Source organism: Lissotriton vulgaris, chromosome 8 (assembly GCF_964263255.1).
Source record: "Lissotriton vulgaris chromosome 8, aLisVul1.2, whole genome shotgun sequence".
Classification (NCBI taxonomy): Eukaryota; Metazoa; Chordata; class Amphibia; order Caudata; family Salamandridae; genus Lissotriton; species Lissotriton vulgaris.
In genome coordinates this window covers 108,031,338-108,047,358 of record NC_141696.1, presented here as the reverse complement: position 1 = coordinate 108,047,358, position 16,021 = coordinate 108,031,338, and the positions used below count along the sequence as shown (strand labels likewise).

The following is a 16,021-nucleotide window of genomic DNA, read 5'->3' as shown; positions in this document are numbered from 1 at the left end:
TTGCCATCTTCTTGAATTAGGCCAGATTTTATTGCACTATTTATTACGGCCGGATTGATACTGATTCTAATCCTGGGTACCTCTAATCTTAACCAACAATTCGGTAATGTATCAAGGTAGGGATCGCTTAGGTCTTTCTCCCAGCTGTTACTCATACATTTTACAGAGTCTTTCATACTCAAATACTTTCTGTCGACTGCTCGTGACAATTCTTTACCCTGCATTTTAAGTGCACTCTTTGTTACATTGATTTGCAATGTCTTCGGATCTATTTCCTCATTCAGGTGATCATAGATGGTCTTAAGATCTTGTGGCTTTAGCCCACTTTCGCTCACTTGATTGAATCTCCTTCATGCACCACTGAGACACCTTTGTGACCTCCCCACAACCCAAACGGTAATGTAAATGTAGTTGCACCTGAATGTTCCATGCAGTCAGGCCGAGTTCCAGTCTAATTGCCTGGATCATTGCCGAGCTAGGGAGCGAGAGTAAAGATTTTAAGCATTTCCCTTCATCTCTATCCCAGGAACTTTTACCATCAATACATATAATTTCTGAACCATATTGGAGTTGTGGAGGGATCATTGCTTTATAGGCCGTCAATAGAGGTTTATGGAACATATCACCATAGCTATGATTAAATATTTTCAGCCCACATATCGCCACGTGAGCTTTTACTTTCTTCGCCTCTAGTTGTATACCCCTCTTCAAAGAATTTGTAAACCCTATCCCGAGGCATTTATATTCATTTACAATGTCTAGTTTTGTTTGACCCAGGTACTAATTAAACTTCCGATTTCTCTTACCAAAACAGTATTTTTGTTTTGTCCATGTTTACTGTAAGTCGTTTTGCCGTACAATATTCACTGAATTTATTAAGCTTCCTTTGTAAACCCACCTCGGTTTGGTCCAGTATGACTAGATCGTTTGCATACAACAAACAGGACAAATGCCTTCCATTTACCTTTGGGCATGCGCCTCTGGCAGACCCTAAAATAAGGGGCAAATCTGCTGGTTTGGAGTACTAAGTACAAATTGATTGCTCTTGACGGTCACACACCCTAATAATTTCTACTTTTCGAATTCAATAATTTACTGGTATTTTGATGGGATGCTTCATTTGTGTTCTCGGTTTATAAAATTAATTGCGAACACTGACAATCCTCTGGTGTTCTCAAGGTTTTTTTTTCTTGTGCAGCTGTGGGGATGGGGCGGGCTGCAGTCTTTCTGCCAGAGAGCCTGGAATGGGTGGCTTGTATCCTTTTTCTGCCAGGTGAGCCACTCTTCCACCCTGTAGGAAGGTAGATCCTGACTATGGTTGCCCCCAACTTTTTGCCTTGTGTTTTAGCTGTTTTTTGACATAGTTGGCCTGGGACCCTGCCAATCAGGACCCCAGGCCTACTGCTCTCTCTGTAAAATGGATTCCATGTACCTTAGGTACATATCTAATTGGTACTGGGCCACCTTATCAGACCCTGTAACTCAGGGCATAGGTGTACCCAGGGCCTACCAGGGGCTGCAGCATGTATTATGCCACCCCTGGCTGGCCATCTAAATCTAACACAACTGGCTGCACGACAGCTGGGGCAAAGTGGTGTAATCACCCTTTGCTTTAGATATAGTATACCTATATCTAACCCAAAATAGACACATGTATTCCTATCAGTCACTCCTATAGCAGGCCTAAACAATCCTGAAGGCAGAGTGCTTGGAATTATGTCAGATGGTGCTCTGCCATGAGCTGAGCCCGTCTGCAGCTTGCGGAACCAAGTCCTAATAGCTGTTATATGATAACGCGTACCATATACTCTTAAGTGCATTATAATCCTCGTGGTTATTTGCTATCTTTGGTATCGTGTTATCAAAACATGTCGAGTAAGGTGTCATACGAATTAGAATACTCTCAAAATGGATGCTGCCACCACAGACACAAGTCTGACCCCCTGCAGCTGGGAGTCCTTCCAGCGAAGGGAGCTTGAACAAAGGGTTTCCTGTCAGGGGCGGTGCTAGCACCAACCCAGACAGGGTTTTGTGTATCCTAGGTAGGCAGGGCTAATAGGAAGGCGACTGCAAGTGGCACCCCGGTGCTCACTATGCATCTGCCGGCTTGAACCAGTTCCAGGGGCACACCAGCCCCTGAGCTGGGGAAAGTCTGGCATGGGAGAGGGGTGTAACCACCCCCTTCCTGGTCCCACCCATGGGCAGGACCTAGTCCCGTACCAGCCCCTTTCTTTAGAATAAAGGTGGGAGCGGGGACCCTTCCAAATTAGATCATCTTTGAATCTTGAAACTACTTTCTACGAAAGGAGCTCTCGACTTCTTCTCAAGATTTCTCCCTTGTGACTAAGGAGTAGTCACCCTGCAGCAGCAGGCACCAACTAATTATCTTGCGGTTTGCTAAGACGTCCTTCCTCCGGAACCAGACCGACCAGCACGACAAGACCCGGACTCCCTGCCCTCTCTGACCTCTACCTGCCTCTACAGACCAGCTGAGAACCGTGGGTGCGACGAGACCAGTGGACCCGGCGACCATCAGAGCCAGCACGACACTGACCCAGCACGACCGCCGAGGGACCCTCGAGTGGGTGCATTGGGGTAAGAGAAGCCCCAACCCCAAGCAGCACGAGCCTCGAAGACCAGCCCCCCAGCATCCACCAGATCTGCGTGGGGCCCTTATGCTTCTGTGTCGCTTGCCACGTTGTCCGGTCACTTGCCCGTTGGCTAGTGACCCTCTTGACGACATCCTATGTTTGTTGCACAGCTGGTCTAGCTTCTCTAGACTGGCCCTAGTCTCCTCCTGAAGGGGACCTTCCTCGGACCCTCCTGGTCCACCCAAGACGCCATTGTGTCGCCACGTGGGCTTGCCGTAGCCAAGGCTTGTTGCCTCCTTCACCGGATCCAGCATCGCCAGCAGCAGACATTCGACGTGGGACAGCTCGCAGACCTCCAGCCTGGTCGACATCAGCGCCCCTGGTCCGTGTAGCAGCAGAATCCAGTGTCACCTCTTCACCTGGCTGAGTGACCTCGTCCGGTGCCATCCTGGTGCCCACCTAATCACTGGCTAGTGATTCAGAACTTGGTCCCCTCTGCTTACAGGTACTCTTCTTCAGCTGATCCAGTCCTTGGATCAGCCCGGAACATCTTTACTGGTCGCCTGCCAGCAACTTCCACTTCAGGCTCCTGGTTCGTCAACGAGGATTCCCGACGACACTTGAACCCTATGCAGCCGCAGCCCCTGGGCTAGGTAAACCGAGTACCACGGTGCTCCAGCGTAGACCAACTCTCTAAGTGTCTAGATCCACTTTCGTTTTTGACCTACCTAGTCGGGTTCGCCCGAGAACACTAACTTTTGCATTTACTAGTATCCATAGACTTTGTCCCGCATTACTCGTGAGAGTTCCCACTCTGCACACGGCGTTCCTAGACCTCCTGCTTCTAATCTAAGGGTTCAGCATTGTAGGCCTAGTGATTCCAAAGTCTGAGAGTAGTACTTACCTGCTAGTAATTTCGCATTCCACTTTTGTAGTATATGGTCTTCCGTACCCCTCGGGCATTTGCGTAAATTGTGCGACTTTAAGTATTTCTTTAAGAGCTTTGTATTGTGCTTAGCACCCTGTCCTCATAAAGAGTCCAGGGCTGTTGTGTTCTAAATAAATATCCTGTTATTTTCATAACAACTTGTGTGGTGTCCTTTCACTTGGTGTTCAAGGGGTATATGTGATGGTATAACAGCTGGCTTAACACGCCCTCTAGAGTTTAGCCCGAAGACTGCTCGTATCCATGCTACTAGGATAGCTGGTCTATAAGGTTGACTTACAACCAATCATCAATAAGGGTCGTTTGGACTGATACATAGTGATCACTAGAATAGTGAGCACTGCATATCAGGCCAACTTCTCACACACCCCTTTCATTTGTTTTTCTATTTCTTAAAAAAAATTGGGTTGCGGTCTGGTTCTTGCACAGTATTGTTCAAAGGATATCCTGTTCTTTTATTTACGTTCTAGTGTGCCCTGGGCAAGACTCGTTGACTCTTATTGTGGTGGATCACCCTACAAGCAGGCCTGTAGTTGTACACATGCAATGGCACTATTCTGCCAAAAGGTGTGAATGGTTTCAGCACCATGTCCTTATGAATTACATGTGGAAAGTGGGCACTTGAGCTCCAGTGCTTGCTTTTTGCCCAGGTAAAAATGCTTTTCAGATATGAACTCTTGGGTTATGAAATGCTGATTATGATCCTCGAAAAAAGGTTTGGATACCAGAAAGTCTTCCCACATGTCTAAAAGGAAGACAAATGCAAAGTATCAGTTAATAGTTTTCTCAGCGTTGCCAATGTGATGTTAATGGTTGAATACCCCTCCAAATGGCTTAACTGTGATACTCTGATCAGAGAGACTAGAAACTTAGGAGGAAAGCACGCACGTGTCTGTATGTGCGTTGGTATGTGTGGTTTAAAAAAAGTAGCATTCTTGTAGTGCCCAGTAGTCTAGGAGGAAGTAACTTGGAACTAGGTGCCAGAGCTACAACAATTAACTTGTATCTGTCTGAAATTGAAATCGTTGCAACAGCTTAGGCTCCGGGTTGGTTGTCAAGATTTCCAATGTTTTTTCTGTAACGTTCCTTTCGCTAAACCACAGTGGCCCTTCCAAACAGTCCTATCACCTTTCCATTCTTGAAGCTAGGGAGCAGTAACAGATGCAAGGTGGGTCATATAGGAGGAGTGTAAAATCCTCGGCACAATAAAGTTCATTCATCATAAGACTGAATAGACCACTTCATCAGTTTTGCATGCATCATTCTGCTAGTTGAAAGCAATGATTACAGTATGTCCCATGGTATCTTCTTCAGCGATCACCCTTTTAAATCTCTCGTTATTTCCTGCTCGAAGAGCAAACTCAATAGTAATTTAGTGGAAGCTGAATGTAAAAGTTATACAGCAGCATAACTAGGATTACTCTGAATCACTGGAGTCTTTTACATTAAACAAAGCACAATCCTCTCATAGCTAAAATCCAAAGCAGTTTTTTTTCACACATACAGAAATGAGAATAAAGCATGAAGTACATGTTGAAACAACTGATTTTGTTGTTTTGGAGACTGCATGTGAGACGTCTCCCTGTTTTGTATCTACTTAAACTTCGTGGACCAGTCTAACAAACTATTGAAGAAGGTCCTGGTCTTTCTACAGACTCCAGGATATTACTTGTGATCCTTTTTCAACTTGCAGAGCCAGTCTAAGCATTTCAGGTAGTCTCAGCAAACTGACATTTTTCCACCCGACGCCCTAGTGTTGGGTACAATTGTATGCTTCTTTCTAAACATGACCTGGCACACTCCTATTAATGATGTGTGAGTGGTAGCACTTTAATTGAGCACCACAATTCCTCAAGCACTTCTGCAATATTACCAAAATATTTTTTAAATTGTTTAATTTGTTCCTTGTTCCTTTGTTACAGGTTGAACGTCTAGAGCTATCAAAGAGTGAACAAACTAAACAGGTAACCTATTTAGAGAACATACACCTTCAGCTGCTTAAGCGGTGACAGTGCATGCAGCTAACCTTGGCAGTCTTAACACCATCCGCCTGTATCAAGTATGGCTGCCTATTTCTTGTCGACTGTTTGCAGTGGGACCCTATGATTTCAAGATAATCAATGTACTGCCCAGGGCTTTTTACGTGCATCATTGGATCATGAATGCTAACCACTGCTTCAAACGCCCAACTCAATGCACATGTGCATCTTAAGGTACAAGAAGTTGGCACCTGCTCCTTTCGGAGTCTCCATGCCATTACACAGGTCAGCATCTTTTTGCTTCCAGTCCTTCCCCCTCCTGCTGCCCCAATATTCTGCACCCTGCTCCCAACAGTGCATCTGCTACTCTTGCAAATAGAAATATTGTTTTGAATCAGTGAATATTCTTCTATTCCAAGTTCTATCCCAGTTTTCTTGGATGTGACTGAATTTGCATGAGATTATGACCACTTCCAGTCTGAAATGTACTAAATAATGATGGCATAAGAACCCCTGATAGCCTTCTGCCCCTTCGATGCAATGAAGATCGTCATAGGGTTTATATTCCACTGTACAAAGCGCATAAAGCCTTATGTTCATCCCACATCCATCCTTAAACTACAATGAATCTGAGTTCTTATTGGAGTTGTGGCCACATAACAATTACGTATGACTTCAAAAACACCATTAGCCCTGAAAAATATGCATCCTCATACTTGTCAGACTGCTATGAGGATAGTTGGAAGGGTTGACTTTGTTCAGAAAATTATTTTATGAATATTTGAGACCCCTTCATTCAGTTTTCAAGAGTTACATTTGTTCACCGCTTGAAAATCCAGTCACAAAAACTGGGAAAGGAATGTTAAGTCAAGAAAATATTCAGTAATTTCAAATACTTTACAGACCAGTCATAAGTATTTAAATACTTGCGTGTTAATTACTTCATCAGTCCTTTAAAGCATGCTGTCAATTATGCATCCAACAACCTGCACACATTTGCATTTATTTTTATCGACTGTCAGATGTCACATTTGCTTTCCCCTGGAGAAACCTGATATTAGGTGTCCAACCGTGGAATCTTCCATCTAACTGTAAATAGTCCTAAGCGACATGCAGTGTTCCACATAGGGCCATTCAAGAGGGCCATTGTGCTAGGAAATGAGCATCAATGCAAAGCCAATGATCTACTACCTCCTTGGTTTGTCTATTTTGCAATCATTCATATATATTGACGCACTGAAGACAAAAATGTGTGATCTGGGCAAAGATTATCTTTCCTAGTTTAGTGCTTCTTGGATGTTTAACAAAAATCCATTTGTCAAACAGCTTTCAAAGCTGTTTGAGTGGTGAGGTGCCAGTCTAAACTGAAACTGAACCAGTGTTTGCAGACGTACAGTAATTTACATTTTCCAGCTAACAGATTTACTCTGGGGCTAGCCACTGATATTTCCTAAATTCGCGCCTTCCTATTAAAAAAAAGAAATTCTTTGCTCCTTACTTTTCATCCGAGTGCATGCAGTCTTTCCTTTCTTGCATTGGAAACACTTCTTTGCTTGCTCCGCTTGATTATTACAGTGATCACACCTGCTTTGTATAATTGATTGCAGCTGTTTGCTTGTTTCTGCCGCTTCATCTTTTGCTTTTTTAGTACATGACAAATGTGATTGGAACCTATAACGTGGATAATATCAACATTTTCCAAAAGGAATCTTGAATTAGCCAATTCCTCCCTTCCTTATTTTAAAACATTTACAGTTCAGGCAAGATGAACTATGACTTATTTATACTAAAGGGACCATTTTATATCTTTATCCTGTTCTTTTGCCTATAGTGTGGATCATTGAGTGATATTCTTTGCCTCTAACAAAGGAGTCTCTTTACTTAAAACACTTAATAATTTCTACTTAACCCAGAGTATTACCATGTACAGATAGTTTTAAGTCATGACTTATTGGTTTTACCTCGTTACTCCAGTTGTTAGTACAAGTAATGGGAGATGTTTTGTGGATTGTCCATAAAATGAATATAATATAAATGTCCATAAAATTATATTTAAATATCACATCTTATTACACAAGTGATTTGGATGAGGCCATATTAGGAGCATACAAAGATGAGATCGAATTTCAATTTTAGGTAACGTAAGTAAACGTCCTGACATTAACCGAGCACGGAGTTTAAAATATAAGACGAAAAGTAACACCACCAAAGCTAGTGCCATTGTTAGTGAACATTGCAGCATAGATCACCTACGGGAAGCGCGGGTCCTGCAAGTATGCTTGACCTTTTACCTTTCCCTGTAGTTGAAAGAGTTAAATGAGAATTTGAGCCATCAAGAGAGAGTCTCCAAAACCCAGAAGTATAAGCTAAATGCAAGGTGGAATCAAAGTTGTATGTTTGTTGCTAGATTCTGGAAAATCTAAACCTGCTTTAAAGGGTAGGGACAAAGAGGTTGGGTATATTTTGTTTTGGCAGCGTTTAAACAAACAGTGCCATTAGCCACCTTGCTAGTACTGTACTAGGAAAAAATGTGAGTTTTTGGGTAATTATGGATGTTGGGTTGAGGGAGAGTGCAGATCTTGTATTCTGCCTGCCATGAACAAAAGTAAATTTCATATCTGCACTGAGGCTGATCGATTTATAGCAAAGGTGTTTAAGAAAGTTTTCTTTCCCTATTTTATGCGGCTAGTGATTACATTACTTATTTATGTGATGAAGATACTTACTTGCTATTGTCTTTATGAAAATGTTAGTATATTTTAAGTTTCATTGATTTAGGATTGATATATCTGAAAGAGACAAGTTAGTGATAGATTCCTTACCTTAGAATATCCCCAGGTGTCAGACTGGATCCGGAAAGTTTTTATCCGTAGTACCCGTGCGCGTCGGTAGGCGTCGTCATATGGCTCTCCGTACATAAATGGTTGTGTAGTCGCCGAGATGAAGTCGCCGGAGCTACTTAGACGCGCCCACGTGTGCTGACTTCAGTTCTGTATTTTTCCGCGCCGGCAAGCGCAGATCGGGAGAGCGCGGTACCCCCAGTCTTTTTTTTAACTGAGTTTTAGGGGACTTTTGTCTGTTTTTGAGTACTTTCACTCCAGGTGCATAGGGATGCCCGGTTTTAAGTCTTGCGCTGTCTGTCCCTGCACAATGTCTGTGACGGACCTGCACCGTGAGTATCTCTACTGCCTGGGGCCCGACCACGACTCCGAGTCGTGCCCCCACTGCCGGGCCATGGCTCCGAAAACTTGCGGGAGCGGTCCCGAAAGGTGCTAGAGGCCCGTGAGTCGGTTCTTCACCGTTCCAGGTCCCGTGGGAGGTCGAGGGACCGGCCGCGGAGCAATCATCACCATTCGAAGTCTCCGCACTCGGAGGCAGTTAAGGCGAAGCACAATAAGTCGAAGAAGTGATGTCGCTCTTCACCTTCACCTAGCAGGTCGCGTGACGCAGCTGAGGGTGCGTGTGGCTCCGGCGGAGCCTCTACAGTTGCGATGGCCTAACTGTCCTTTCCAGGTCCATCGGCAACTCTGACCCAGCTGCAGGAGTTCCTGTCCGCTATGGCGCGTGTCTTTGAACCATCTGGCCCCGCCGGTGCGCGTTAAGGCCCTTCGACGTCACCGGCCCGACTTCTTCAACGTCTGTCTCAACGCTGTGAGACTCCCATGGGTCCACGCATAGATCCCCGTCCTTGTCGGTTGGCCCGGTACGAGCTCCGTCGATGGCGTGTCCCCGGCATCTGCTCCGACCGCTGCTATCCCTGGCTTCCTCCCCGACGTGGAGACTGTGCCGGAGGGGTGTCGACCGACGCCGATTTCAACGCCCTTTGGGAATTTCTATCCCTTTCTCCAACCACCTCCTTATGTTCCACCTGTTCGGTTGGCTTTGGAGGACTGGGATGCGTCTGAGGACCCTTTTGCAGCACAATGTGAGTTAGACCCGGAGTGGGATGAGGATCTGGGGGATGCAGGTGAGCAGGATTGTACTCCTGAATCTGGCTCCGGTCTCCTCCTACCGTGGCTACGGAGGAGAGTGGTTCCTACTCTATGGTGTAGCGTAGGGCGGCAGAGGCTCTCCACCTCGAGCTTCCTACCGTGGCCGTCGGGACTAATCTGACAGAGGTACTTCCGTTGGCGTCTTCTTCTAGGGAGCCGCTGCTGCCCTTTAATGATGCACTCTCGAACTTTCTTTTGGGCACCAAATCCAGGCCCAACACAGGGGCTCGTGTGGATAAGAACGTGGCCAGTTGCCATCGCCCGGCCCCGGGCGACTCAGTTTTCCTCTCCGAAGACCCTACCCCTGAGAACTTGATTGTTAAAGCCTCTGCGTCCCCGAGCGCGTTCCCTTCCGCCCCACCGGACAGGGAGTCCAAGGAACTGGAGCAGTTTGGGAAGATTTTTTCTTCCGCCAGTTCAGGACTGTGGTCTGGGAACACCGCATGTCTCTTGGGCCGTTCTTCCCCTTCTGTGCGGGATACGGTTGGGCAGGTAATACCTCAGTGTCTGGTGGAGGCCAGCCAAGTTCACGATCCCTTGTGCTCTCGACACTGCTGACTCACTGGGCAGGGCGATTTCCACGACAGTGGCGTTACGCTGCCATGCCTGGCTAAGAACTGGCTTTTCTGGGGATGTCCAGAACACGTTGATGGACATGCCCATTGATGGCACTCGCCTGTTTGGCGATAAGGCGGATTGCGCATTGGAGCGTTTTAAGGACTTGTGGGCTATGGCCTAGTCCTTAGGCCTTTCGGCCACACGCACTCCTTTTGCTTCTTTCGTGGTCAAGAAGGGGCGCCCAAGCACGTTCATTTCAGAGCCACAGGCCTGTGCGGCAACCGTCTCAGCGCAGCCGCGGACTTTGGACCTGCAGAGTCGGGTCACAGGACCAGCGTGCGGGTCAGCCCACCACCCCACCTGCTGCCACTCCCTCCAAACCTTCCTAGTCTAGTGCTACAGACCCACCAGACGCCAGTAGTTGGCAGGATTTGCCATCACCTTCACCACTGGCGCACCATCAAATTAGACAGGTGGGTTCTGCAAATTGTCCGGAGGGGTTACTCCCTCCCTTTCGAGACACCACCCCCCTCCCCCTTCCCCCAGCCACGCTGCCGCAGTACCACTGCATGTCGGGGGATCACTTGACACTTCTCCAGCGGGAAGTTACGGCCCTCTTGGCCAAGGGGTGCCATTGAGCGCTTTCCGACGCCAGAAGTAGGTCGTGGTTGTTACTCCCATTACTTCTTGGTTACAAAGGACAAAAGCCTGTGTCCCGTCTTAGACCATCGGAACGTCAATCGCATCAGATGGTTCTGAAAGGAGAAGTTCAAGATGCTCACACTTGCTCAAGTGTTGTCTGACTTCGACCCGCAAAACTGGATGGTAGCGTTAGACCTTCAGGACGTGTATTTTCATTTCCCCTTCCTACCGGCCCACCAGCTTCATCTGCGGTTCACGGTAGGCCACAAGCACTTTCAGTTCACCATGCTCCCTTTTGGCCTCACCAGCGCCCCGCTGGTGTTCACGGAAGTGATGGCTGTGCTTTCCAGATGGATTGTCTTGTTTATCAAGATTAGTTACTCTTTGGCCGGTAAGGAGCCTCCAGAGGGTTTAAGAGCTCATTCTACCAGTGCAAAGTCTTCTACATCTGCCTTATCTAGAGGTGTTCCTGTTAAGGACATTTGTAGAGCGGCAACTTGGGCCTCCCTCCACACTTTCGCGAAGCATTACTGTTTAGATTCCAAAGGGAGGAGGGACGGACACTTTGCACGTCCGTCCTTCAGGACTTTTTGGTATAGAAGGGTGGACACCCTCCTCCGGGAGTAGGGACTGCTGTGGGACTCTATTCACTAGGTGAGGAATCCACGGGCAGATGTATCCATCAGAAGAACAAGTTACTTACCTTCGGTAACGCTTTTTCTAGTGGATACAGTGTCTGCCTGTGGATTCCTCACTGACCCACCCGCCTCCCTGTTGTCCACCCTTGTATCCCTACAATGATGATTTATAACTGGTTTCAATGGAAATGATTAATTATTTTTGCTTTACTGCATTGATTTCACACTTTGTGTGTTTGTTTGGATACTCTGTACTGTGTATATTTGTGTTGGCCCGTCCGTGTGCTCGAAGGCACGGAAAAAAAGGGCGGAACTGATGTCAACGCGCCGACGAGGCTCTCTAATGGCTCCAGTGACGTCAGCCGAGTCGGCGAGCGGAGTCATGGTTCTGTGATGTCTTCCACGGCGTGTAGAGCTACAAAACACCTCCTAATGCTGCTGGCGCTGGGGATATTCACAAGGTGAGGAATCCACAGGCAGATACTGCATCCACCAGAAAAAGCGTTACCAAAGGTAAGCAACTTGTTCTTTGGAGCCCTAGTTTCAGTGCACCAGTGGTCAGTACCCTGCATGACTCTGCGTTCTTGGCGCGGTAAGTCGTGTGCAGAACTGACATCAGTGAGCCTGGGCGTGTCTAAGTAGGTCCAGCGACGTCATCTCTGAGACTACGACACAAACGACTTACGCGGAACCGTATGACGACGCCTACCGATACGCAGTGGTACTGCCGACAAACTTTCCGGATCCAGTCTAACGCCTTGGGATATTCTAAGGTAAGGAATCTATCACTAACTAATGTCTCTTACAGGTATATCTTCACACAAGTAAGTAACCTGTGCTTGTGGTCATAAGCACACAACGATTTTCTGTTTCGCTTACTGTGCCTTAGTTTAAAATAGTTCTTACTTCTATTGACATTTTTTGGAGTGGAGGGAGTGATAGGTCTTATACAATATAATTTTCACATTCCAGTTCTGCTGTGTTAAATGCTACAGGTGCGTGAAGGTGAATTGCAGGAAGAGGTCCAGCATCAGAAGAAGCTGCTTGCAGAAGTCCAGGCGCAGTTGCTTCAGAAGGAACAGGCAGCAGAGCATTACAAGGCACAGGTGAGCTTTTTTTGTCCTGCTTGACTAGATCCTAAAAAGGCCTACTTTCACTTTCATCTAGTAGTGCAATTCCTCATTTATATAATTTTTACTTCATACCCACACTGTCTCTCCATTCTGGATGCCTACAACAACCACTCCTCTCAACATATGACTTGCATAATCTGTGGTTGAATGGCTGAAAATTACTGACGTTGGGGGATAGTGACATTAAAGCCAATAGATACAGCTCTACAGGCCATTTGTTCTGATAGATACATCTGCCGTGTGGATTCCTCACCTTGTGAATATCCCCCTTGCGTCAGCAACGTTCGGAAATTTTCTTCGTAGCACGCCGACGTGGGCGACGTCACAGGAGCACGGCATCGCGCGCGACTCCGTCTGACGTCACCGACCCCATATCAGGCCCACGCCGGCGTGATGACGTCAGTTCCCTTTTTTCCGCGTCTCCGACGCTAACGGTTTTCGGGATCTTCAGCGATACCTAGTATCTTTCTGACTAATATTTGTCACTGTTTCTCTCTTGCGACTTTGTTCTTCTCCGGAGATGTCGTCGAGGAAAACAGGCTTTAAGCCATGTAGGTCTTGTGCCCGCATGATGTCTATCACTGACCCACATAAGGATTGTTTGTGGTGTCTTGGATCGGGCCACGACGTCAAGAACTGCGAGTCCTGTTTTAAGATGAATCCGAAGGCGCTTCGGGAGCGTGAAGCAAAGTTGCTCTTGGCGAAGGTGAAAAAGGACTCTGGGCGACTTTCGAGATCTACGTCACGGAGATCGAAGTCGAAGCAAAGGTCTCGGTCGAGGTCGAGATCGGCGTCGAGGTCCAGAGCGGGTTCGAGGTCTGGAGACGACTCGAAGTCCAAGGCGAAGTCGAAGTCCAGAGAAAGGTCTAGGTCTAGATCTAAGTCAGCTTCCGGGCATGCTTCGAGCTCTTCAAGGAGAAAGCACAAGAGGAGGAAGCACAGTTCGAGACATCATTCGGGGAAGAATTCCTCTGACTCGAAGAGAAAGTCTCACAAACACCGTAAGCACTTTGTCTCTCCTTCACCTGCTTTGTCAAGAGTGGGTTCTCCGGCGCCGGAGCCGGACCCGGTTTCCTCGGAGCATGAAGAAGAGGAGGTGACTCAAGAACCGGCTTCGGCGGAGACTCCTGTGAATCCAGAAGGTCAGGGTGAGGATGTGTCGGGTCGGCCTCCATTGCAACATCCGGTAGGTCCGTACCCTTCCTTTCCTGGTCCTGGGCAGGATCCCTCGCATTTTCTCAATGCGATGTTTGGAGTTTATTCTAGGGCGATGTACCCCGCTGGAGCGCCTGGTGGCCCCATGGGTCCGTTATCGTACAACCTGGGTATTCCTCAGTCGTATGCTCCTGCTCCATTTATGCCTTTCATGCCGGCGCCTCTTTCACCTTGGCTCGGTACGGCTCCACCGAGGTCCTCGACTCCGCATGCGGCTTCGCCGACTCCGGATCGACCTCGCAGTCGAGATCGAGGTGCCACACCTGTTCTTGACTCTCGTCCTCCTGCTTCGGTTCCTCGAGCAACGTCGGAACCGGCTCCGTCGGAGTCGTTACCGGATCCGTCGACTTCGATTCGAATGGTGTGGTCGAGGCGAAGAGCTCAGCGTCTTCTCGAGCAAAAGGATGATGAGAGTTCAGATGTGGAAGAAGGCGAGCTTCCTGATCATGGTGATGACTTCGAAGAGCTTTGGGATGCTAGTGGTCTGGAACTCTCTCCCGAGTGGGGTCTGCCTTCGACTTCTGATGCACCATCAAGGGACGTGGCTCCTTATCACGTGGTTATTAGGAAGGCTGCTGACCTTCTTAACTTAAAGCTGCCCACAGTGGAGTACAAGCCCAACATTCTCACGGAAGTCCTGCATTCTCCATCTTCAATTGTGGAGCCAACTTTGCCGTTTACTGATGCCTTGTCAGATCCAATTAAGGAAATTTGGAAGAGGCCGTTGTCTGCTCCTGCAGTTTCAAGGGTTATTGCAAGGCGCTATAGGGTGGCTCCTGATGACCCTGCATTTCTTTCTACGCATCCGTCTCCGGAAAGTCTTGTGGTTCAGGCGGCTTGTTCTAATAGGGCGGCAGGCTCCTTCCCTCAAGTGCCTGCTGACAAAGAGTCTAAGAAATTGGATCAGGCTGCGAAGAAGACTTTCTCTTCTGGAAGCATGGCTCTAAAGTCGTCAAATGCTACTTGCCTTTTAGGTAGATATGTGCACGCGCTGATGGACTCAGTGAAGCAATTGTCACCAAAACTTCCTGAGGAGGATAGGAAAAACTTTAATGAAGTCATCTCTGACACTCAGGCTGCGGCCCGCATGGTCATCCAAAGCGGCATGGACACTGTGGATTCAGTTGCCAGAATTATGGGCTCATCCATTGCAACTAGGAGAGCCGCATGGTTAAAGTCATCTGATTTCTCAGCGGATGTACAATCTACTTTGTTGGACTTACCCTTTGAAGGATCTGGCCTTTTTGGTAAGAAGGCAGATGTGGCCTTGGAAAGGTTTAAAGACAGCCGTGCCACTGCGAGATCGTTGGGTCTGCAGATGAGAGGGTCTGCAGCTAGAAAATTCAAGGGATTTGGTAAATCTTCTTTTCGTCCCTTCAAGCAGGGCCAACAACAGCAGCAGCAGCAGAACCCTCTATATAAGTCCTATAGAGGTAGACAGAGGGGTCGTGGACGTGGACGTCAAGTCTCCTCTTCCTCCACTTCCTCCAATAATGCCCAACCCCCACCCGCATCAGCAAAGCAGCCCTAGATCCACCATTCTGGATCATGTAGGGCCAGTAGGGGGTCGGCTTACTCACTTTCTACGAGATTGGGAATCGGTTACATCAGATCTTTGGGTTCTCAATCTCGTAGAGAATGGGTATGCACTTCCTTTTCAGGAGTTTCCTCCCAATTACCCTCCTTGCCAAGGTTATTGCTCGGAGGACCACCTGCTTCTCCTGCAGGAGGAAGTCCTGGCTATGTTTCGAAAGGGAGCGATAGAGGTGGTTCCAGAGCAGGAGAGGGGTCAAGGGTGCTACTCCCGGTATTTCTTGATTCCCAAGAAGGATGGCAGGCTTCGGCCTATCCTGGATCTCAGGATTTTGAACCTCTATCTCAAACAGGAGAAGTTCAAAATGCTCACCCTTGCTCAGGTTCTTCTGGCGCTGATGGAAGAAGACTGGATGGTGTCGATCGACTTGCAGGATGCGTATTTTCACATCCCAATCCTGAAGTCGCACAGGAAGTATCTCCGTTTTACGGTGGGATCGCAGCACTATCAGTTTGCGGTCCTCCCGTTTGGACTTACTACTGCGCCTCGAGTTTTCACCAAGGTGATGGCGGTGGTGGCGGCGCATCTCAGGAGGTCAGGGATTCCTGTATTCCCTTATCTAGACGACTGGCTGATCAAAGCAGAGTCGCCGGAGATGGTGCTCCATCATCTGCAGGAGACAACTCAGTTGTTACACAGGTTGGGTTTTTCGATAAACGTACCCAAATCTCACCTGGTGCCCTCCCAGCGCAACCTGTTCATAGGTGCGGTACTGGACACTTCTGTATGTCGT

The 16,021-nt window shown here is 47.7% G+C and overlaps 1 protein-coding gene across 1 annotated transcript in view; it reads left to right on the top strand.

The window, feature by feature from the left end:
* NUMA1 (nuclear mitotic apparatus protein 1) overlaps window positions 1-16,021 on the top strand; it is a 739,614-nt gene that overhangs the window by 542,166 nt on the left and 181,427 nt on the right. The window contains exons 15-16 of the mRNA XM_086936049.1: window positions 5,460-5,501; window positions 12,342-12,452. Of these exons, the coding sequence (XP_086792175.1) occupies window positions 5,460-5,501; window positions 12,342-12,452 (153 nt within the window). The remainder of the gene's footprint in view (window positions 1-5,459; window positions 5,502-12,341; window positions 12,453-16,021) is intronic.